Genomic DNA, 23,025 nt, shown 5'->3' with positions numbered 1-23,025 from the left:
AAATATGAAAGAACAATGAAAAACAAATCACAAATCTGTCAACTCAAAGTCATACCGGTGTAAATATGTACAAAATTGCTGTACAGCTTGCCCAATTTTCAAAGAGCTATTGAGTCATGACGAATCGGTTTTGTTGTTGATGCCCCAACAGGATTGACAGTTGTGTATTTCATTTGCTTATTGGTCAAAATACAGGGAAGCCAAAGGTCGCGTCGGTTGTCCAAACGCATCTTACAAGTCTTCAGTCTTTTGATGGACTGAACCAATCCAAACCGAATTGGTTTTCTTTTACAAAGTACAGTCCAGGCAAGGGCCAAGTGCACCAAAGCGCACACGTTTTATGTCTTCTTCCTCTTCACCGTGGGCCTGTCAAACACGTCTCTTACTCCTGCTGCCTTCTGCTTAAAGAACTTGTTGTTCTGAGCACTTTCCTGAGCCCAAGCAGAGTCAAACGACGTGGTGTCCTGATCCACCAGGTGAGTATACTTGGTACGTCCGGACCGCCCAAAATTTTTAACCTGATTGGGAGTAAAAATGCGTCAAAAGAGAGGAAACATCTCACTACACGTGACCCAACATTGTTACAGCAACACAATGTAGTCGTGTACTCTTTCCAGACAACCAAGTCCAAAATTGCCAGTCTTGACTTAAGTATAGTAGTTTGCTTTTGTTTTTGTTTTTTCTGCAGTGACATACTCGCTGCATCATATCCCACTTTTCAACTAGATGAAGGAAATAGATGTTGCCGCTGACCTGCATGACTTTGGGCAGGATGGTTTTGTTGAAATGATCCTCCAGCGTAGGTGCACTGAAGTCTCGCTTGTACACTTCGTCCTCCTCGTCCTGCAAAACAAATCCCATTTACTTGGACAATCTCGTACTGTTTACTTCAAGCAAGGGGCAAGAAGGGTTTTGTCCTTTGCAAGTCTGTCTCCTTCATAGGGCTGGGCGATGATGGGACAAATAATAATCCTGATTATTTTGATTGATATTGAAATCAAGTTGAATAAAAACATCTCATCATTGATTTCAAAAGTTTGTATTTATTCCACTACTCAAAGCTACCATTTTAGCCTCATGCCTGTTTATCCCTACAATTTGAACACATTCTTCTTGAACACTCAAGCACAAAATGACCTTGCAAATTCAAGGCTCCTGCATCTTCATTCTGATGCTTTGCAAATTTGCAAGCGAAGCTGTGAATAAGCATTTCCATTATCTTTCTACCGTAATTATTTGATCTTTGTTATTCTATTTTTATTTTCACAAGTCTTGGGGCTTATTAGGCTAACCTGGGACCTCAGGGATCATATTTCGCGCCATTTGTCGAAAATCTGTGTTGGTACGACAATAGAAATTCACTGAATGCTTCACATGAATTTGAAAAAAAGGAAAAATATGTCCCAAAATAATAGCATTTTTTTAAAAAAAGTAATGAATACAACGAGATGTTGTGTGTAGATGATGATATGAGCCTAACCCTATTCGAGGTGGTGTGGTGCCATGCATGCATGGAGTACGGTACTCACAATGCAATAAGATGAGAATTAGAAGATACGTGTCTGAGTATTGTTCTGCTATCTGCCATTTCTGTTCAAAAGTCAAACACTGATGTGGCCCACAAGGTGAACAAAAATCAACTCTTATGCCACACACCAGATTGCAGAGACTACAAAGGGCATGTCCCACAATGCACCGATGGAGCAACTCACCAAGAAAAAGGCTCCTCTGTGGTAGTACTTCTGAAGGAACTTGTATTTGCCCTTGGATGCTTTGTTGGTGATGACTTTGCCATTGTTGCGGAGCTCAGTCCTGCGCTCCTCATCCTTCATATTCCTGAATCTCTCAATGTCTGCCTTTTCCTTCTCCATCCTGCCAACACAAACAATTTACACTACCAAATTGGTCAAGGCGGAATAACCGGTATTCAAGCAGTGTTTCACAATGAAACAAGTTGGAATGTTGTTGCAATATTCTTCACAAAAAAGCCAAAGGCTTTCCATCATGTTTCGAAATAAAAGGTCAGGTTCGACTCTACTCACGCTTCTCTAGCTTCTCTGTCCTTCTTAATTCGTTTCAGTTCACGGACTTTCCAGGCTTCGTACTCCTCCTCCTCATTCTCGCCATCTGTGTCGAGGGCTTCCAGACCGGCCAGGGTGCGCCGATTCTCCTCAAACTCCTTCTTGGCCTCATCTTCTACTATCTTCAGTGTGTAGCGTCGTCGCTCCTCCTGCTGCCTCTTGGCTTCAGCCTCCAGTTCTCTTTGCTTTTGCTGCTCTGCCTCCCGCTCTGCCACTGTCACTCTGTCTTTTCTAAGATTCAAACACATTCAGGGCACACCAAATTCATTTGGGAAGCTAATAAACCTGATAGAATTGGTAGGATGACATCAGACTTCACCAAGACACTAAATAAATAACAATCACACAGTTCTGGCTTGAAAGCCAGCGGGGATTGTCTTAAATGTACAACAAGGTTCCCATTGCAGAGAATGTGGCACAAAGTCATCACCCATGTTTGAAGCAGCTCTTACTTGCGGATGAAGACTGGTTTGAGTCTGGGCTCGGCTTCATCTTCGCTATCTGTATATTCTTCATACTCAGACTCTGACTCTGATTCCTCCCCAGATTTGCCTTCCTCCTCCACCTCCAGGATCTCCATCTCTTCAGTCTTGCGTTCCAAAGCCCGTTGCCGCATCATTGCTCGACGCCTCTCAATTTCCTGCACAAAAATATTTGAGGCGTGGGGGCGGGGTTTAATGCTGACATTTTAAAAAGGCGTCTTCGGTTTACAGTGGAGCTGTTCCTGCAACGGCACCAAATTTTCATGAAAGTCGGCCTGCAGCGTACTCTATCACTAATCTACACCAACACTATAGTAAAGTCATTCTTATTTCCAAGTAGGACTTATACTGCTGTTGATATTAGTGGGGTTGTGCCTGGTGCTTGCTAATGTGGGGTCCAATCGTTTTTCTTTTTGTGTTGTTTTGATAATCACGTGCCAAAATTTTAGTCGTCGTGGTCGTGAAGCGTCCCGGACGCCTTACGACCAATCGCTGAATATGTCATACTACATGGGGCTACGACGTGTCAAGACAACTCAATATGAGACAATATGTTTGTGTGCAACATGTTTGTCGGCTCAAAATTGGGCTACATTCCTATAGGCTTATGCCGATATTACACTGGTGGGTTGACTAGTAAAAGGACAACCTCTGTAATGAAAATAAGAATGTATTGCAGTTATGCCAACGTAAAATTGTATAAAATTCAATTGAGATGTGAACCTCATCGTCAACTTCTTCCTCTTCCTCTTCTTCATCCTCGCTGCTCTCCTCAGGTTGGGGATGCCACGTCCCTTCATCAGAGTCTTCGCTGCTCTCAGCAACAACTTCAGGCTCTACAATCTGTCGATGCCTGGCGAGCCTGAGCAAAGGTGGAAACAAAGAGGTCAAAATTCCATGTGCACGACATCATTCTGAGGAGCTCAGAATGTCAAAAGCTAGGAGATAGATGATACCTATCCTCAACGTCCTCAGGGATGCGGTTGAGCAAACGCTTTAGACGTGGGTCAGACACATCCTCTTCCTCCTGTTCCATCTCAGGCTCCACTTCCTTTCCCTTTTTGACAAACTGGAAATCCTCCTCTTCCTCATCGGATGACTCCATCGGTGCATAGTCTGGACGTTTCCCTGACACGTATCTCTTCACCTTCACCTTCTCCATTGAGAGCTCACCTGGGAAACAGCACAAATAGATTACGAACTGTTAGGGGTGTCCCGATCCGATACAGTGGTACCTCTACGTAAGAAATTAATTGGTTCCGGAAGAAATTTCTTAACTAGAAAATTTTGGAAGTAGAGACCCGTTTTCCATGTAAATGCCCTAATCCGTTCCAAGGCCGCCAAAATTCAGACAGAAATGTTTTCTAAAGAATAAAAATGCATCAAAATACGTAACAAATACATGTTACAAATTAGATTATTGCACAATAAATGAGAGTTGTGCATCATGTAAAAAAACAAAGAAGAGAGTAAAGAATAAAAATGATGGTCATTTAAATTTTAACTGCGCCCTCACCGTTTTTTTGCCCTCTTTAGTTCATGTTGTCTCTCAGAAGTGTTTTTTGCCTGGCGTTTTGTAAAGACCTGATCAAAGGACGTCTGTATTTTTACCTTTTGTGACTTGAAATTTCTTTCTTAACTAGAGGCAATATTTTCCTGTTGAGGCGTTTTGTAACTTGAAAATTTCGTCGGAAGAGACGTTCCTAAATAGAGGTACCACTGCATTGGTCCAAGATTTGCTCCCACAAAACAATATCGATTATGATGCTCAACATATAAAATCTCTGATATTAGCACTCATACACAAACAGTCCATTCCAGACTCTGTTTTCACCATAGGCTCAATGTGAAAAAATAATTTATTCTGAATCTACTGAAGTAAAGTTGAATTGTTATTTTGCACTTCAGAGTAATTTGTTTGTATTCGAGTTATTTCTCAGGGTCCTTTAATTTATTTTATATTTATTTGTTCAAATGCAGTACAATCTTAGGGGAGAAATGTATGTAATCCAAATACTGTATTTGGAATAAATGGGTCATTTCCTCATCCCTACTGGTGCTGACTATTGTTCTTTGTTTGTATAGGATAACTTGATCAAGTCTAAATTTCATACCAAAAAAGCATGAATAATTCCTGCTGATATTGGATCGATATCGGACAGTACTGAAGGCCATAATATTGGAATTGTATCAGAAGTCAAAAGTCGGATCGATAAACCGTTCCAAATTGCAAAGTCAAACCTTCCCCAAATACATTTTCGCAGTCATATCAGACGATATATAAAACGGTAACAGGACAATGACGATTTGCAAAAAGGGTTTCTGCAATCGACAATAGGGAAAATCAGGTGGAACCAGACTGATGCTTTGCCTCGGCGTTAGATTGATCTTGCTATGCTAGCGCGCTTTTAGCTATCCATTTACGTCAAGTCTAACCTTTCTCATTCCGGACTGGTACGGCTCCAGCCGTGGACTGTATAGGTGGAAGCTTCATGTTGGCTGAATCGTGGTTAGACATGGCTGCCTGGTGGACACACCAAACTCAGATAAATGTTGTAATCCGCTGGAAAAAACAAATAGAACGTGCCAATGCTTCAACTACTGAACATCCGAACGTACATAGCACTAGTACAGCGGTGGACCAAGTGGGTGGAGCCAGGGTCTTCTTCGTCTGCTTCTGCTGTTTCTTCTTCGTCTACTAGTTCTTCTTCGTTTGTCGCTGTTTCATCTTCTTGTGTTGTTATTCTGATCCAATACATTCCATTCATTGAAGACACGTATGAAATTATTTCGTAGTTTTCGTTGATATGATGTGCGAAAAAATTATCCAGTTAATTATAAATGACTATACCTATAATGCTTTCATTGACTACTTTTTGTTTAGAATCGATTATCAGTTAGTCTTTTTAGGCGATGCTGTCCGGCCAAGACAGCTCAACATTTTAGTTTTCTAACTGTATAAAAAGTTTTCTAACTGTATAATAAAACTGAACCCTGGAATCACAACACAGCGTACCCCTCTTGGAAAATAAAAAAGCAAATTAAATCCAAGTGTAGTGTAATTGTCATTGCCTTTCTGACAGTGATGACTTAAAAGGCTGGTCAGCAGGGCATGTGCTTTATGCTTTGCTCTTACATTCAAAATATTTCATAGGCTACTATCTGCCAAAACATTTATTTATATCATTCTTTATTAATGTCCGAGGTGATATTCCATTTTTGAGACATGTCAATGAGGGACTATGAAACTGTCACACCACAGAGCAATGTGGGGTTTGGTACTTGTTCTTGATCAGTGGCACTTCTTAAGTAATTGAAAAGCAAAGTGGCCCCTCTCCCAAAATCTGTCCTTACTGACTGTCACTGTTATTTTTATTCTGCATGCTTTACACCAGTGGTCCCCAAACTACGGCCCGCGGGCCGGATCCGGCCCGCCTCCGCATTTGGTCCGGCCTCCTGAAAATACCACAGAGTATTTTGATTTATTTTTCATCGATGTGGATTTGTATTTGATCACAAAGTTGGGCTTTTGCAATAAAATGTTCCTTAGTTCTGAACCGTTTTCATTATTAACTATTAATTAGTAACTATTTCATAAACACAGATACAATAAGGTGACATTTGGTGCATCTTTCTGTGCCGTTATCTGGCAACGCCAGAAAAAAAAAAATCCGAAACCCGCCCCTCTCTCAGAGAACGGGATCATGGCGAAAAGGTTCGGTAAGAGAAAAATAGAATGCAGGGTATTTAACCCAAAGTGGACAAACGACGTTTTTGTTTTTGTTTCTTTCAGCGCAAAGAAACGTCTGTCAGTCTCATCTGTCAAGAGGCGGCTTCATTTTGTGTGGGTTTCTGGAAAACAATCCATTTTTACATTTCCGTACTCTTGCGGTCACCCTTTTTCTGTTCCAGAATGACCCCGGCCCCCCATCACAGAAGCGAAAGCTTATGCGGCCCTCACAGGAAAAAGTTTGGGGACCGCTGCTTTACACCTTCCCCACTTTAATCAGTCTCATTTATTTGATAAGTTGGTGGGACGGTGGATGATACAGTTTATGTGTGTTGCTCAAGTATGCTCAGACATTTAGAAATATCAAAAACAACATGGGGGGGGGGATACTTGCATAATCTATGAATATGAAATAAAATTTATTCATTTCAAAATTTACAAATGGAAACTATGAATCACACTGGATCTCTGTCTTCTCTCTGCCATTTTAGAGTTGCACCCCTCTCTGTCTGAACAACTTCTCCAGCTTTTCCTCTAGAGCTGAGTTGGTACCTATCAGGCCTTTTACAACATCGCAGGCCCACACAAAATACTGCTGGACCCTCTCAGGCGTCCAACCTGAAAAACACAAAAACGAGAGGGTTAAGGTGCATCTAATAGTGCTTGTATCTTTGTTTTTGTGTGGTGACCTTCTGGTTTCTTTTATTCACGCAAAATTGAGAAACAGCGCTACATTTTGGCCTCAAGCAGGCAAGTAAAGTAATTCATATGCATAACCGATACGTTACATTCAATGTAAAGAAATTGGAAAGGTAGAAAAACAAACATTCTTATGTTTGTATTGTACCAGTGTTGTACCAGTTTTCAGCAAAACAATCTGCAAAAGACATGCTGGTGAGAGAAAACCACTTAAGGAATCAATTACCTCAGATAGGATCAAAATGATATTCATGTCAAATTTGTTCAAAATTAAAAATAAGCACAATATTAGACAAGAAGTCGATTACCAACAGGGGTGCAACGGTTCAAATCCCTGAGGTTGTACAGTTTGTCTGCCAGTTTGACCAGTTTGGCCTGGTGGCTGCAATGAGGCGCATGTTCCACCTGTAGACGCTTCCTCTCCTGTTTGGGCAGACGCTTATCGTCTGTCACCTCCTGAACAATGCGAGCAACAATCTGTCCAAACTTTGTTTCCAGCTCTTCGGGCTTTGTGTCTGTGTCCTCCAATGTGTCATGAAGAAGAGCAGCCTTCCAGAAAAGAACAGCACAAACAAACACATGTACAAAATAAATTGATTTGTGGATGCAACTGAACAGATTTGCATGAATGCATCGACTTTAAGTCTGCATACTTGTAATACCACAATGTCGGTGACGCCAGCTTCATGGCTGAGAATCCTTGCTACTCCTTTACAGGAAAAAAGAAACAGAGCAGAGTATCAAAGAGAGTAATGGTGGGGAAAAATTCTATTTATCTTTGCTGTTCCTCCACTGAAATATATTTAATGAAATACTGAATAATGATATTAAGATGGAATGGACTTGTTCTCATGTCAGTGCATTATTAGTAGTAATTTTTGTTATTCAAATATATTTAGTCTGTAATGGTCTAATAGTCTGTCTCCTTATCTTAAGGCAACAGTCTCAAACCTGGGCCTTAAACTGGACAGTGATTTCAAACTTGACTGGCAAATTGGTGCCGTTGTTAAATCCAGCTTCTTTCACCTTAGACAGCTGGCCAAAGTAAAACCTCTCCTCTCTCATGAACACTTTGAGACAGTAATTCATGCCTTTGTCACATCCCGGCTCAATTACTGCAATGCCCTTTACTTTGGAGTCAGCCAGTCCTCCATTAAGCGCCTTCAGCTGGCCCAGAATGCCGCTGCTCGCCTCTTGACTGGTACTCGTAAGAGGGAGCACATAACTCCTACTCTGGCATCCCTTCACTGGCTCGCCATGCATTTTAGAGTTATTTTCAAGATCCTCTTATTTGTTTTCAAATCTCTAAATGACCTCGCGCCACCTTACCTCTCTGAGCTCATCCGCCCCTACACACCCGCCCGGCGCCTCAGGTCTGCGGACCAGACATTATTAGAAGTACCAAGAACTAAACTGAGGCTCAGAGGGGATCGAGCCTTTTCTGTTGCTGGTCCCTCTCTCTGGAATGACCTCCCACTGAACATTCGGCAAGCCTCCTTGCTGCCCATCTTCAAAACCCGCCTCAAAACTCACTTGTATTCTTTGGCATTCGACTCAGCATGACTTAGATTTGTTCTTGGTTTTGCTGTTCGGTGCTTTCTACCGTCTTTATTACCGATTTGTTTTACTGTTTGTTGTATACGTTAAATTGCTCCATGTACAGCACTTTGTATGCAGCGATGGCTGTTTGAAAGTGCTCTATAAATACAGTTGAGTTGAGAACAAATGGCATTAGTCTTTATGCAGTGGAAATAACAACAACAAATAAAAAACTTAAAATGACAACAACAAAAAACTTTCCCCCCTCGCCGTTATACAGCTGGCGTGTAATATTTAATTTTCGCTTACACTGGTCATCAAATAATACTTTTGAAATGCTTTTTAAAAATGTATTCTTCTATTTGAGATTTGACATGTAATATGCAACAACATCGCTGTTACATATTGTTGTATTAACTGACGTTATTTGACTTCTTTTACAACAGGCAAGTAATTATGCTTTCTCAATATAAGATCCACCTAGGTTTTTGTTGTAGTCACAGTCTTCCTTCCGATAGTTGAGCTAAAGCGCTTACCAGACGTACTTACCAATCGGGTGGTTAATATACGGAGTTTGTTCTGTGTCTTTTCGACGCTGATTTCGATGCTTTTCAGCGGCGAAATTAACCGTCTCTAACAACAACACAGCGTCTAAATTCATGACACACCGTTTACGCAATTCGAATTCACGACTCCAGCCTCTTGTATGTAAGCGTAACTGTTCGTTTGTTTTAGGTATCCGGTGGGAAACACCCACTAGTTGGATATTTTACTTCAGGTTGGTACATGCTTTAGTCCTCAATGCCAAGTTGTGCGTTCAATTACGCACATTTCAATGGTAAATGGTTAATTGAAAATTCCTGAATTTGTCCAAGTTTGTTGTTGTTGTTTTTGTTATTATTATTATTATTAATTTATTTATTGATTTATTGATTTATTTTTAAACATTGTTTTCATGATTTTCAGAACTTGTTGACCAACATGCTTTCCACATTCACGACTATGGTTTATTTAGTATTCAATTAACCAAACATTTATATTTTAAAATGTCAGAAGTCAACTGGGTAACCAGAGAAAACCAATGCAAGCATGAGGAAAACATGCAAATCCCACACAGGAAAGAAGTACTCAAATCCCAAACCCTGAAACTCACAACTGTGAGAAAGCTGTACTCATGGTTCGGCATTAAGTACATGTATTTTATAAAACAACAGGTCCTATATTGACCTAGAAGCAAGATCAACAGAAATTGTTGTTGGTGGTATCTTTGGTGTGTTTGTTCCTGCACACAGTGCACAGTTTATTTGGAATGTCAGTTTTCATCTGTTTCCTGTCAGATTAATTCACACAAAACATATGTAGGCCATATGGCCTCTCACTTATGTAGCACTTTTCCACCTACTGAGGAACTCAAAGTGCTCCATATTGACTTCACAATTACCTACTGATGACACAGCATCAGGACTCAGAGCAACTCTTGTTCAATATCTTGCTCAAGGATACTTTGACATGGTCACAAACCGAGGATCAAAACCACAATCTGGGTAAGACAACCAACAACATGGCACCGCCACCTAAATGAAATAAACCACTAAATTAGCAACTAATGTTAGCTTGTGTACAGGGCAGTTTATGTGAAACTTTTTAATCAATGAGTTAGGCTCTGACTCATTGATAAAAAAAAGGACTGTCAGGGTATGACTATAGTCAGTGTATTTATCTTTTTAGAAAGTGTAGTAAAAGGATAAATGTAATGTTATATGAGCTAGTAGAACGGACAAGCGTCAAAGTAGACCCTTCGGTGTTTAGAACAGATACGTGATTTACAAATGGGCTATTGTTGAAGTTTTTTTGTCAACCAAAACTGTCAGTTATGGCAACCCGGAAGGGTAAGATGATTGGCACAAGGTTTGTCCAATAGATGGCGGTATACACACCATTTGCCAACAGCATGAAACAGGGAAGAAGAGCCCCGCCCCTGAAAGCTTCGATCAATATTTCAAAATGATCACTGTTATCATTGCTCACGTTCATATGATAGTTTTTCAATATCTAATCACAATTTAAGTAGTTGGATACAACTGCCTTGCGATAAGAGTACCATGATTTTATTGTTTACAGTTTGTATAGGATAGCAAGTGTTTGTTTTTAGCATTAAGCTGATTTAGCTAGCAAGAGAAAAAAAAAAGCCACTGCGCCGAGGTTAGCGTACTGTGCGTCTTCATTTATATCAAAAGATGCGCTTTATATGTGGAGTGTTTTTAATGTTGACTATATGTCTGTGATCTGTGGATAAGGACGCAGATTTGGTTCGCCAGCATGGCTTCCAGTGCCAGGAAAGATTCCCCGGAGCTTCCTGACTTCTCTCTGCTCAAGAGACTTGCCAGAGATCAGCTCGTCTACCTCCTGGAACAAGTAAGCAGCTAACAGCTCCCATGTAATCGTGTAACCACTTGAAGGTGTTTCTTCTTTCAAGAAAACGGGATTGTGTATTCATTAAATCTTACACGATTGCACCCGTCTACTGCCGCACGTAATCTGCAGAGCAGCTTTAACGCCTGTGTCTTAAACTAGTGCTTCTCATACTTTTTACACCAATTTCCAAATTGATTTCCAAATACCACGTTAATGACAATATTAAAATGTAGTTAAGTAGTAGGCAAAAGTGTTCAGCAGAAACAAGGCTGAGGTTTTATTCCTAAACAGTGTACTGTACTTAACATGATTGATGCCACTAAAACATGATGCCCGAAGCACTAAAGCATGGGAAAATAAACTTGCATAAAAAATGATTCAATGTAAATGTTGCACATAACATTTAAGTAAAATTTGTATGGAAATAGATGTTTGACAACAAACAGTTGTTAAAAATACATTGAAATATCTTGTACTAAAAAGGTAAATACTGTACATCTGAACTGCACTTAACAAATGTACTGCACATTATTAAAAAAAACAAAATCGTCCAGCTATGTATGTGTTCACGACACCACTTATTTTACTTTTTGTTATTTCAATTAGTCTTTATTTCTCTCAATATAGCTGGCAGGGTTTTTCGTTTGTATTTTTGTAATACAGTATGTGCAGCTTACTGTGTATACACGGGTATGCCTTATGATAAGTGAAAAAAGTTCAGTTTTTTTTTTTTTTGCGAGTGCTCATTTAGACTTCCAACTAAATCTTACATAACTAGCCCTTGTGTGTGTGTGTGTGTGTGTGTGTGTGTGTGTGTGTGTAATGAGTAAAATACTGTATACTTTTTCATCACAGAGTCCCCATTTATTCTTTTTTTTTCGTGCAGCTTCCAGGAAAGAAGGACCTTTTTATTGAGGCAGACTTGATGAGCCCGCTGGATCGTATTGCCAATGTTGCCATCCTGAAGGTGACTCTTATCCACTGTTTCAATTAAATCCCTTTAACAATGATTCGCAATGAATATTTTGGAACATGATACATCTCTCTGTTATTTTAACAGCAACATGACGTTGACAAGCTTTACAAAGTAGAATATAAACCCATAATTAGCACAGCAGATCAGTGAGTAGTCATCATACACACACATAGAAACATACTCAAGCACACTTCAACATGTAGATGTTTGACATTATGACTTTCCTTCTTGAGGCTCTGTTTTCTGATCCGGCCAAGAATACGAACAGTGAAGTGGATATGTGGTAAGTTTGTCCTCAAATGTTTATTCGTTGTTTTATATTGAATTAATCATTTCTAATTCTCAGCCCTTACAAGCTAATAACAGTTGTCTTAAGCTAACAAAAATTTATTTTGTGACCACAGTTATATATACAGGCGCTCCCCGCTTTACGAACTTTCGTGTTGCGAACAACGGTACATACGAACATTTTTGCGGGTACAGGTATGTCGAAAAATGTTCTCGGACAGAGATGCTGTCAGTCAGATTTTGTATTGCGCGCCTTTTTCCGAGTACTGTCGTACTTCTTTCCGCCGCTAATACCGACGTGAGGTGCTGTGAGAGGAGGAGGAGGAGGAGGAAACGCTTGTCCCCATGAAGAAGTTCGAGACGGAACTCTCTCCCCCTCCATCATCTCCTTAAGCCTTCGAGTACATCTTCCAAAAGTATGTTAAACTTCATAAGCCTTAAACATACTTAGATAAGCCTTAAACATACATTCCATACAAAATATAGCACTGAAGCAACTTACGTACGAATTCAGCCAGCGAACGATCCTTCGGAACGTATCTCGTTCGTTACCTGGGGAGCGTCTGTAATGATTTATTATTATGACTTTTTTAATATAAATTGAGATGGGTCACAATAGCTTATCGCTGGTGTTGGGCTTAAACCGTGTACCTCCAAAATACAGCAATCCCTCATTTTTCATGGTTAATATAGACTAGAACGCCCCCGCGAAAGGTGAAAAACTTTGAAGTAGGATTTGCCTGTGGCTAGTATGAGTGCCCGTGGTATGTTCAAAGGCTCTGAGTCACCTCATCTCTTTGTTCGGCATGCAGGGAAACGTTCTCTCTCGCGCACCAACATGAAACGCGTCTTTCCACAATATGGTTGCTAATATGGCTGTCTTTTTATTTTTTTAAGTTTTTATTTTTTTTTTTAATGAATACAATATTTCGGAAAAACTCGCGAAGCGCTGTAGCCGCAAAATGTGAATTGCAAAATGGCGAGGGATTACTGTACTCACTTTTAAGGAGACCCCAAAAATGGCATGTTTGTTCAACCATTAAACTTGTATCCCCAAATAGAGCAAGCCATTTTCAACGCTTGAGATTGGTTAATAATATGTCAAAATAACATCCATGTGTGGACTGACCAATACTGTAGATTGGTGAAAAAAATATTAAAAATAAATTTACCAAATTGTGACCGATGAGATTTCGCCCCAATGTCGGCGATATGTAACAGTTTCAGGAGACATGAGATTCCAATTTAGAACCTATAAAATTGTGCCTCTGCTAATGTTCAGCAATTTCTGTGCCTTCTCTCCACAGATGTGGTCCAAGCAGACAAAGCAGCAGGGAAATTTAGAAGATACAAAATTATATTTACTCCTCAGAAGGTACCTGATGTTCTGGTGTTCAAACAAAAAACATTGATATATTCACACTGCAGTTATTGATAATAATGTGCTGTTCATGGTATGTCTTCTAGTTTTATGCATGTGAAACGGTGCTGGAGGAGCAGGGAGTCTTTGGAGGTAGTATCTCTCATAACTATTGCATTCGTTGCTGCTCACCTGTGTTATGAAGGATGGTGGGGTTATTTATCCATCCATCCGTTATCTTATCCTCACAAGGGTCGTGGGTGTGCTGGAGCCTATCCATGCTTTCGGGTAGTAGGTGGGGTATACTCTGAACTGGTTGCCAGGCAATCGCAGGGCACACAGAGACCAATAACCACAATCACATCTAGGGACAATTTTGACCGTTGACTCAACCTACCATGCATGTTTTTGGAATGTGGGAAGAAACCAGAATACCCACAGAAAATCCATGCAGGCACGGGGAGATCACGCAGGGCCTGGATTGAATCCCATGACCTCTGCACTATGAGTTGGACGTGCTAAACAGTCTACCACATGCTGCCCTGTAAAAAAATATATACCTGTATATACTAATAAGAATAATTATTATTGTTATTATTATAATAATTGTTAATTGTGGTAGTATTATTAGTATTATTACTATTATTAGTATTTCATATTTTACAGATGTGACTATGGATGAATGGGCCTTCTATCTACTTCCTTTGGACGATGACATCATCAGTCTGGAACTCCCAGAGTTTTTTCGGGACAATTATCTGGTATGGATTACACAACATGCCTGTGCTAAATATCCCTCATTTCGATTAGACATTGTTTTTTAACGATGCAAATGACAAAACTAAAAGCAAAAATTGACTGTCAAAGCAATAGAACATTTTCTTTTCTTATACATGCTGTGTTAATAAATAGCCATAGCTAGGTTCAACGGCCCTTCGAACATAAACGTCCATCCGTAAGTCACACTTCTATGTGGTGTTCACTCAGGCTGGAGACTTGCGTTGGGTGAGGACAGCTGGTAGCGCTCTCCATCTCCTCCACTCCATTTATGGACCCTTTTCAAAGGTTTACGGGATTGGAAGGTGTTCAAAGGTACAGTAGATCCTTTAACATAAGTCGATGAGGATTTGAGTTTTATGCTCATTTATTATCTTTTGTTTTGGAAAAGATGGGTATCTGACAGACAGTCTTTTTGTCCATTGTCTTTCATCAGATGGTGTACGAGTCTTGGAGAGAGCAAGCGGAAGAGGGAGACTATAAGGCTCGGAACACTGAAATAGGAAACGTTTTCTTAATTGATAGGGGTGAGGAGATGTGAGTGGATTTCTGACTTTGTGCCATGCTTGTTTTGCTCACTAATTCTGTCCAATTACAGATGTGGACTTTGTCACCCCTTTGTGCTCACAAGTGGTTTACGAAGGACTTGTGGATGATGTATTCAGAATCAAATGTGGTGGGTAACAAGCTCGTCACTGTTCTTGGAGGCACTACATCGAAGCTTCACTAAATAAAACTGACAATATGACATATTCAGTTGTTTAGGCCATTGCTTGAAATACTTGGTGCAATACTTTGGAATGGGAATGCCGTCTCCATCATTGCCATTGCAATGCATTGCGGTTGTATCTTTTACATGTAAAGTGTAATGCTTATAATAGAAATTTGTCAGACCATGGAGGTTTTCTTTGTGCATAATGTCATCACAGATCTTTTTTTTTTCCTCTAAAGGGTGTGTGGAATTTGGGCCTGATGTTTCGTCCTCAGACAAAAGCATCAAAGTCATGCTGAACTCTCAAGATAAGGTCAGGCCGGCTTTAAAGGTGCTAAATGTTTTCTCTCAAGCATGTTTTTTTTAAAGTTGCTTGTCTTGTAGGTCTTCAATGAAATCAGAAACGAGCATTTCTCCAATGTATTCAGCTTCCTCAGTCAGAAAGCCAGGAATCTCCAGACTGCATATGATGTAAGTCGAGAAAATAACCATCTTCATTGGACACAGTGTGACTGAAACGTTTCCTTTTAAATTCCACAGAAGCGTCGAGGAATGGACATAAAGCAGATGAAAACGTTTGTCTCCGAAGAACTAAAAGGGTTGAAACAAGAACATCGGCTCCTGAGCCTGCGTGAGTGTTGAAGCAAAACAATCTACATCGGCTGGATTTGATTTGCTTAAGCTTGAACAAACGGCGTGGCTGTCACTGATCTCACATAGACATCAGCGCAAGTGAATCAATGATGAAGAAGAAAACGAAGCAGGACTTCCAGGAACTGTTAAAGACAGAACACTGTAGGTTACTTCGAATACAGTTTTTTTTGCGTTAGGATGTGGCTAAACACTGGTTCCATCCTTCTTCTTTGTGCGTTCATCTGGCTAATCAATTATTTCATCACATGCACACAAACACTGTCCTTTTTTTTTTCTCACAGCTTTACTTGAAGGTTTTGAAATCCGTGAATGTATTTCTTTCATTGAGGAACATATCAACAGGCAGGTGGGTTTCCTTAAAACCGTCAGTGTTGCCATACAGTATCACGCATGTCGTTAAATGTGAACCTGGTGTGATTCTTTACTTTAGGTCTCCATGACGGAAAGTCTTCGACTGCTTTGTCTTCTGTCCTTAACGGAAAATGGTAAGTTGTTTTGACCTTTATGTTTAAAGTGCTTTAAAAAAAAAAAACAAATCTTCTGCTTTATTGTACATGAATGTAATTTGTTGTATCCTGCAGGACTCCTGCCAAAAGATTACCGCTCTTTAAAAACACAGTATTTACAGGTGAGATTTCACATCCGCTGCTGTTCTTGGCCTTTCATTTGTGTCACAACATAGCATAGTACCATGAGTAAAACAATTCAAATACGCAAGCTTTTGCTGCTGAAATATTTTAATCCTCTCAGAAGCTGTATGCTAAAGCCCCGTTCACACGGCACACATTTGGTCCGACGCAGCTCCGAAATATTTTGTTGCGATGTATTTTACACCGGAGCAAATTTTGTGGAGCGTTCACACGTGCAAAGCCGCTGAGCGTGACAACTCCGGCGCAGCGTCGAAGCAGCGAACTTGCGGTCACACGTGCACTTTCTGCTCCGGACCAAAACGACAGGAATGCGGAAGTAAAACAGGTTCGGGTCGGGCTTCTCTCTCGCGGACTTTTATTTATTTTTCTTTTAATAAATATTATGGTGGACACTATTCTGTCCTTGTTCAGAATAGATCCACTTGTCGGCAGTCGTGGAATAAAGACGTGTTTACAGTCAATCGTGTGTGCTCCTGATGACTGCCACGATATATGTTTTAAAAAATGTATACTAAAACAATGTGCGGATACTAAACTAAGGAATACTTGTTTTAAAACAAACAATTTGGATAAAACAGAGAATGCGCTGTAATTTAATTGCTATTTAACTGCTAAACAGGAGCGCAGCCGGCCAGACCAGTGCGCATGTATGTTAATTTCGTTTAAACAATCCTGTAGAAATACTGCTTTCTCGATTCTCGTCTTGATCGTGAGCGCTGTCTTCACCGCTTAAATCGCCGACACTTTTACCGGGGACGGGGGTCCACGGCCGGGCTTCATCTGTGTCGCTGGCCTCCTCGTCACTGTCGCCTGCAGTCGGATTCCGTGCGTCTGGTTGCGAGCGTAGCGAGGCCACTCCCCCGCAAGCGAGCATTTGCTCTGGAGCAAATTTAATCCAGCTGCGTTCACACGTGCACATTTGTTTCGGCGTAGCGTCGCAAACGAGCATTTGCTCTGGAGCAAATTTTTAAACCACCTCCCTGAGGTGGATCAAATTTGGTCCGGTATAAGCTCTTTAGTGGAGCTACGCCGGAGCAAATGTGCACGTGTGAACGCTCGACTGGATTTATTTCGGAGCTGCGTCGGACCAAACGTTGCCGTGTGAACGGGGCTTAAGACTACAAAGGTGGATCTCAATACACGACAGAACCATAGCTTGGTTTCATTTGTTTGAGTAGTTAAATTCAAAAATGGAAATTCAAACATTCGTATATCATATAGCTTCCTTAAACAAATGGGGGAAAATACTTTTTAGGTGAATTCCTGCACAAATTATGTTTTATAACACAATCTTGCGTCTTATATAATATTTTGATTTCTCTGAAATTGTAACTTATTTGTCATCATTAGCTTTCAGCTATATTCATTAAAAATGCAAACAATAAAATCTGAAATATTTTGCTCGGTGTGTCGTAAATCTCTAGACCCCGTAATGTATGAGTTTAGCTTTTTCAGTCAGATTACTGAGAAAAAGAAAAAAAAGATATTCTCTATTCATTGTGATGCACCTGTATGTAAAACGCGTACATCTCTGAAAGACAGGTTTGAGCCCTTACTTGACTCACAAAATGCATCTCAAAGCTTTGTAAATAATTCTCTCAGTTCATCTTAATAGTAACTTTACACTTTTGTAATAGGAAAGTTAATTAAAACAGCATTTGCAGTGCATTTAAGCACGCAAAAATCCATCCGTTTTTGACCTGTTGCTCACAGTCTTGTGAGTGGCAATTTATTGGTGTGTCGTCATCCCTTCTCTGCTTGACCTTCATTAGAGTTATGGAGTGGAGCATCTGCTCACATTTGCCAACCTCAAGCAATCGGGGTTGCTTGTGGAGCAACAGCAGGCTGAGACGCTGACTGTTATGGAGAGCAAAGTGGGTAAACTGGTCAACGATAAGACAGCAGGTACAGTAAAGGCAAGTTGTCTGTTGCAAGATTTAATAGGATGTGACCTGATGGGACTTATTTTAGTTTGCCTTTTTTTTTCCAAATTCCTTTTCTAGGGAAACTAACAGATGCCTTTTCGTCCTTGGCAAGGAAAAGTAATTTCAGAGCCCTCAGCAGAAAACTCAATTTGGTATAATGTCATCAAGTTTTCTTTGAAGTCCGTCGTATTACATTAAATCATTCTGTTTATCTTTGGTCGTTACCCTGCTCGTATACTGTGTTATTTTACGAAAAGGTGCCAAAGTCAGATGAGGAATATGACCTGCGTGTCCCAAGGGACATGGCATACGTCTTCAGTGGCGCCTACATCCCACTGAGCTGCAAGCTCATTGAGCAGGTAAAGAAGATGGATTTGTCTTTTTTTTTTTATTCAACTGGATCAAAGATGCCCTTTCGTGCGCATTTCGCAGGTGTTAGAGCGAGACGGTTGGACTGGGCTTGAAGAAGTTACCAGGTTGCTAAATGGAAATGAGTTTGCCGTCACAGGTAAGACGTTGAACAGATTTAATGCGGTTGGGTCACTCGTCACTTGTTTGCTATCTACAGCTTGATGCTTTTCACATTGAGACCGTCCAGGCCACGCCCCTTCCGCTATTTTCATCACAGGCCATTGCCATGTATGAAATATACATTTTGCATATTTTCAGATAATATTATGCACTGTAATAATATATGTAACTGATATCCATATAGCCATCCATTCATCCAGCATGCCCAGTCAACCTGCCATATATGGTATAATATGATCAATGCCATACCTGAAAGAACAGCAATCCTTACATGATTTTGAGTGTAGCATATTTTTATGATCATACAAATACAATCATGGAACGTCAGCGGTTCAGAATAGTTAATAAACATCAGTAATACAGTGTTCCTTCACTTTTCCGGTGACATGTTCTGAGAGCCCCCACCCAGCCCCTGCAAGTGAATTAGAGTAGACCAAATTAGAGGTTGACCCTTTTTTATTTATTTATTTATTTATTTGCGAAGGATTTACACCTTTATTAAGCCATTACACCCCCCCCCACACACACACACATGCACAGTCCCCACCCTTACGAACATTTGTTACAATTGATAAATCTAACTTTTAAAATGCAAACTGTAGAATAAATAGCGAGCCGCTGATTATAGGCAAACAACTGTCTAATTTTCATGGTCTTGGGGAAAAAAAATTTTCCTAACAAAAAGCAAAAAAAAATCAATTTTTTTTTTTTTTTTTTTTTTTTTTTTTACTAGTCTGACTTAGAAGGAAGAAAAACAGCAAGGAAATATCCCAAAATAGCAAGGTAAAAAATGCAAAAGATGAAGTTATGGTCACAAATGAAAATATGGAATGGAGTGAATCCGCAATAACCAAACGGCCAAGTGGCGAGGGAACACTGTAGTTGAATTCCTCTCCAATGCTAATCTTTCGTTCTTTTGCATTTTTAGTCCTATGAATGTATATGTTGTGATAATATTGCTTTTGTGATGCCCTTATGTCCCTCACAGGCTTAATAAATATCTGCATATATCAGAGCCCCTGTTTTGCCAGCGTAAATGCACCGTGGTTTTGAATGTGCATATTCTTGTGTTTGTCGTTTGTCAGGCAAAAATGGAGCAAAAAATGAAGCACAGCGCATCGTTGTTGTCATGTTCCTCGGGGGGTGCACCTACTCTGAGATTTCAGCTTTACGTTTTCTTGGTAGAGAAAGAGGTAAACAATCTAAATGTTTCTCCATGTCTTATATATGTATTTTTTAAATACCACTTAGACGTTTTTGCCATAGTTTAGTTCAACAGGTCACATGAATTTGTTTTCCACCATCATGTGCTATCTTTTTAGACTAGTTTTCAAATGTTATACAGTATCGAATTTGCAGTCTTTAACAGAAGATTATTGATCACTGAAAATAGAATCTTGAAACTTCATTCTGGCATGTTAACAGAAATAGGTCTTATACTGTGAGAGGCTCAAGACTTAAGAGAATCGTAACACACACTTATTATGCAAGAAGTAGATTGATGTATAAATCAGGGGAAAGTAATAGAATGCATACGTACATATATTTCTTCATTTCACATGGAAATAGCTCAGAAAGCCTCACGACAATTTTGGTTGAATAATATATTGCTGTGAGGCACAAAATGTTTAAGCGCAATTTAATACTGATTCTTTTTTTTTTTTTGGTTATTATTTTGTTTTTGTACACAGGATATAAATTTATTGTGGTAACGACTGCCATTACAAGCAGCTCAAGACTGTTGGAAACCTTGCTGGGCAACCATCTATGATGAGCCAATGTGAGCCTGTCAGCTCACAATGATGTACCTGAGAAACATTCCTGTCACTCTACAACCAACTGTGATAGTTGTTGACTTGTCAGAAATTCCCAAAAAAGAAATGAGTAAAGATGTGCAATGTCAATAAATGTATTTTTACGATGGTTGTTTTGTCATTTTTGAACATGTGTCTTCTCGTGTAGTCAAAGTATGGGTGGTCTATGATTATCGTCATTAAGCCCTCTTCTTCTGACTTTTCTGCGCAATATCGGCCACCGCCCTTAACGGCTCTCTCTACTTTCGCCGCAAGCTCCTCCGGCTGGATGGATGGATTCCATGACTCTAACTGTCTTCTCATTTGGGGCTGCCATTCACTCAGGCCCCCTCCATACAATACTAGTCTTATCTTTAATTCCTTCTGTCTTAAGGACTGGGGAGAGGGGATCATCGCCGCGGCTCCTTGCTCAGAGGGCCGGGGGGATGAATGCAATTCCCCTTCTCTATCGCTCATGGTAGCGTATTCTTGCAGCCCGCTATGCTGAACTCTAGCGTATTCTGAAGCCCGTCTTGCTTTTCTCTAGCTTGTTCTAAAGCCCGTCTTACTTTTCTCTAGCGTATTCTGAAGCCCGTCTTGCTTTTCTCTATTAGCGTGTTCTGAAGCCCGCTTTGCTTTTGTTGTAGGAGCGGAACTGTTACTTTTCCGAGGCCTTCCCGTTGCGCTTTAGGGATCAGGGACGTACTACAGTTCCTCGGTTACTCAGCTCACACCTCTTGTGCTTTGCTTCTCTACTACTCCAATATTCAGCTCCAAGCGTATGTTCCAACAGTCCTTGCAAGCTGATATTGTCTTCAAACGGTGAACACATATTCCAGCATGGACCGTAGTCCATTCAGACCTCACTCGGTCCGATTGATCCTCTTTCTGTTCTGAAGAAAAACCAAAAAAGTAATCCAAATTCTGAGTCGTTGTCCAAATATTGTCTCTGCTGGGTAAAAATCCAAAACTTGATCCAAAAATCTGGAACAGCGTAATCCAAAAAGGGAAAAAGGTATTCCAAAAAGGTGTAAATCCAAAACCTGGAAAAATCCTTCTTCACCCTAGTTGGGCTAAAAACTCCAAAAGCAGCAGCAAGGACAAAAAAATTGAAAAATAACAAAAAGGATTAAAAGAGAAAAAAAGAAATAAAGGCGGTAAAAAAGGTCAAAAAGAAAGGGGAATAAGAGTCAAAAAGGGCATAAGGGTTTTAATAAAATGAATGAAAAAGGTCAAAAAAGGAAAAAGAGCAAAAGAAAAAGTAAAACCTAAAACGGCAAAAAGGAATCAAAATCCTTCAACAGCCGAATCGTGTTAAAAAAGCAAAAAGAAAAGGCAAAGGGAGGGTAACACAAGGAATGCCGGCTTCGGCTACTATGGGAAGGGCGTCGGCTATCAAGGAAAAAGGTGTATAAATTTCCCTAGGTGCGCCGATAAAAGAAAATAGGGAATAAGGAAAATCTGTCAAAAAGGGGAACTTAAGGCGTCCTATAAAGAGAATAAGTAGGCGTAACCCCAAAGGGCAACCTAAATATCCCAAGCAATAGTTCAGCATTCAGAATTCTTTTTTCTATTTCTTCCAGCTATTTAAAGGAACTTTTTCGTTGTCCCCACTGAACAATACTTCCAATAAATCCACTGCTATTTCATCTGCTACTGCAGCGACAGCCTGAGCCTCTGTCATCTGCTCAACGGCAGCATCTATGATCAAGGCTCTATTATTCACCAACCTAGGAATGACGTATTCCCAGCAAGCCCCCTCCCACAAGGAGCGTCGTGCAGCACGCTCCGCAAGATACGCGATCAGTATCTGAGCTGCCGACCAGAGCAGCAGGTCACAGCTAAACCCCATTTGGCTTAATGGGTCTCACACACTCACTCTAGAGTATGACTAGGGGGAACTTGCTGCCGTTGCTCTATGACACAAAATAGTGCTATCTCTTCAGCTACGAGATCCGCTTTGGACCCCAAACCGAATAGTTCTTTCTTAAGGAACACTCATCCTTTAAAGAGACTATTTTTGCGCCATCCCAAGGTCGCCTGACATGACAATTTGTCAGTGAGCACCGCCTCTCTGCGCCCTTTTTTCTCTGACACTTCAGAGACGGCTGCTCGGGTTCTTTTAGGGCTCTGATCGATCCCGATTCTTGTCAAATCAATCAATCGAGCCCCACGTCTGGGCGCCACATGTCAGCGACGGGAATCGAACCGGGAACAAGGGGGGAAAAAGGCCGCTCTATCCTTTCCTCCCTTCAAATTTGATTTATTCCCGAAGGTCGGCCCTCCCGGTAACGGGCTTCCAAGGGACGAGAGGCCTCGAGTGAGAGAGAGAGAAGAAAAAGGGGGAGCGGGCGGCCCCCGCCGCCGCTCTCCCTCTCCCTCGCCCGCTCGCACACACGCTTCCTCCCTTTTT

General features: G+C 40.6%; 3 protein-coding genes across 4 annotated transcripts; 1 reads left to right on the top strand and 2 right to left on the bottom strand.

Moving 5' to 3' along the window:
* Nucleotides 1-102: 102 nt before the first annotated feature.
* On the bottom strand, nt 103-5,221 carry mfap1 (microfibril associated protein 1). Its single transcript, XM_019867544.1, has 8 exons — nt 5,000-5,221; nt 3,520-3,736; nt 3,287-3,425; nt 2,534-2,721; nt 2,043-2,312; nt 1,713-1,872; nt 754-843; nt 103-518 (listed from the first exon to the last, which is right to left on the bottom strand). Exons 1-8 carry the CDS (start codon nt 5,079-5,081, stop codon nt 339-341), a joined length of 1,326 nt encoding a protein of 441 aa, XP_019723103.1. The 5' UTR covers nt 5,082-5,221; the 3' UTR covers nt 103-338.
* A 1,467-nt stretch (nt 5,222-6,688) lies between these two features.
* hddc3 (HD domain containing 3) lies at nt 6,689-9,272 on the bottom strand. Its single transcript, XM_019867545.1, has 4 exons — nt 9,081-9,272; nt 7,646-7,701; nt 7,301-7,541; nt 6,689-6,911 (listed from the first exon to the last, which is right to left on the bottom strand). Exons 1-4 carry the CDS (start codon nt 9,190-9,192, stop codon nt 6,781-6,783), a joined length of 540 nt encoding a protein of 179 aa, XP_019723104.1. The 5' UTR covers nt 9,193-9,272; the 3' UTR covers nt 6,689-6,780.
* Nucleotides 9,273-10,492: 1,220 nt separating this feature from the next.
* Nucleotides 10,493-20,742, top strand: vps33b (VPS33B late endosome and lysosome associated). Of its 2 annotated transcripts, none has more exons than XM_019867575.1 (24): nt 10,493-10,733; nt 10,836-10,946; nt 11,833-11,913; nt 12,007-12,068; nt 12,156-12,205; nt 13,518-13,585; nt 13,678-13,723; nt 14,237-14,331; nt 14,558-14,662; nt 14,784-14,874; nt 14,946-15,023; nt 15,299-15,372; nt 15,444-15,530; nt 15,600-15,690; nt 15,780-15,854; nt 15,995-16,059; nt 16,144-16,198; nt 16,295-16,341; nt 18,136-18,268; nt 18,367-18,440; nt 18,546-18,647; nt 18,721-18,796; nt 19,905-20,012; nt 20,511-20,742. In XM_019867575.1, exons 2-24 carry the CDS (start codon nt 10,851-10,853, stop codon nt 20,588-20,590), a joined length of 1,839 nt encoding a protein of 612 aa, XP_019723134.1. In that variant the 5' UTR covers nt 10,493-10,733; nt 10,836-10,850; the 3' UTR covers nt 20,591-20,742. The 2 variants fall into 2 exon arrangements, with proteins under 2 accessions (XP_019723134.1, XP_019723135.1); XM_019867576.1 differs by having other exon boundaries at nt 10,830-10,946.
* The last annotated feature ends 2,283 nt before the right edge of the window (nt 20,743-23,025 follow it).

The sequence above is a fragment of the Hippocampus comes genome, unplaced genomic scaffold (assembly GCF_001891065.2).
Source record: "Hippocampus comes isolate QL1 unplaced genomic scaffold, H_comes_QL1_v1.1 scaffold2, whole genome shotgun sequence".
NCBI lineage: Eukaryota > Metazoa > Chordata > Actinopteri > Syngnathiformes > Syngnathidae > Hippocampus > Hippocampus comes.
Note: the sequence above shows the minus strand (reverse complement) of the source record. Positions and strands in the feature narration are given on the sequence as shown.

Coding starts and splice junctions, on each gene's coding strand:
- mfap1 (XM_019867544.1), bottom strand. CDS start 5,081: ATGTCTAACCACGATTCAGCCAACATGAAGCTTCCACCTATACAGTCC. Junction 2,722..3,286: donor AGGAAGAAGTTGACGATGAG/GTTCACATCTCA, acceptor ATTTTTGTGCAG/GAAATTGAGAGGCGTCGAGC. Junction 1,873..2,042: donor GACAGAGAAGCTAGAGAAGC/GTGAGTAGAGTC, acceptor TTGTGTTGGCAG/GATGGAGAAGGAAAAGGCAG.
- hddc3 (XM_019867545.1), bottom strand. CDS start 9,192: ATGAATTTAGACGCTGTGTTGTTGTTAGAGACGGTTAATTTCGCCGCT. Junction 7,702..9,080: donor GTATATTAACCACCCGATTG/GTAAGTACGTCT, acceptor TTTCCTGTAAAG/GAGTAGCAAGGATTCTCAGC. Junction 6,912..7,300: donor GAACCGTTGCACCCCTGTTG/GTAATCGACTTC, acceptor TGTGTTTTTCAG/GTTGGACGCCTGAGAGGGTC.
- vps33b (XM_019867575.1), top strand. CDS start 10,851: ATGGCTTCCAGTGCCAGGAAAGATTCCCCGGAGCTTCCTGACTTCTCT. Junction 15,691..15,779: donor ACATCGGCTCCTGAGCCTGC/GTGAGTGTTGAA, acceptor GATCTCACATAG/ACATCAGCGCAAGTGAATCA. Junction 16,199..16,294: donor TCTGTCCTTAACGGAAAATG/GTAAGTTGTTTT, acceptor TGTATCCTGCAG/GACTCCTGCCAAAAGATTAC.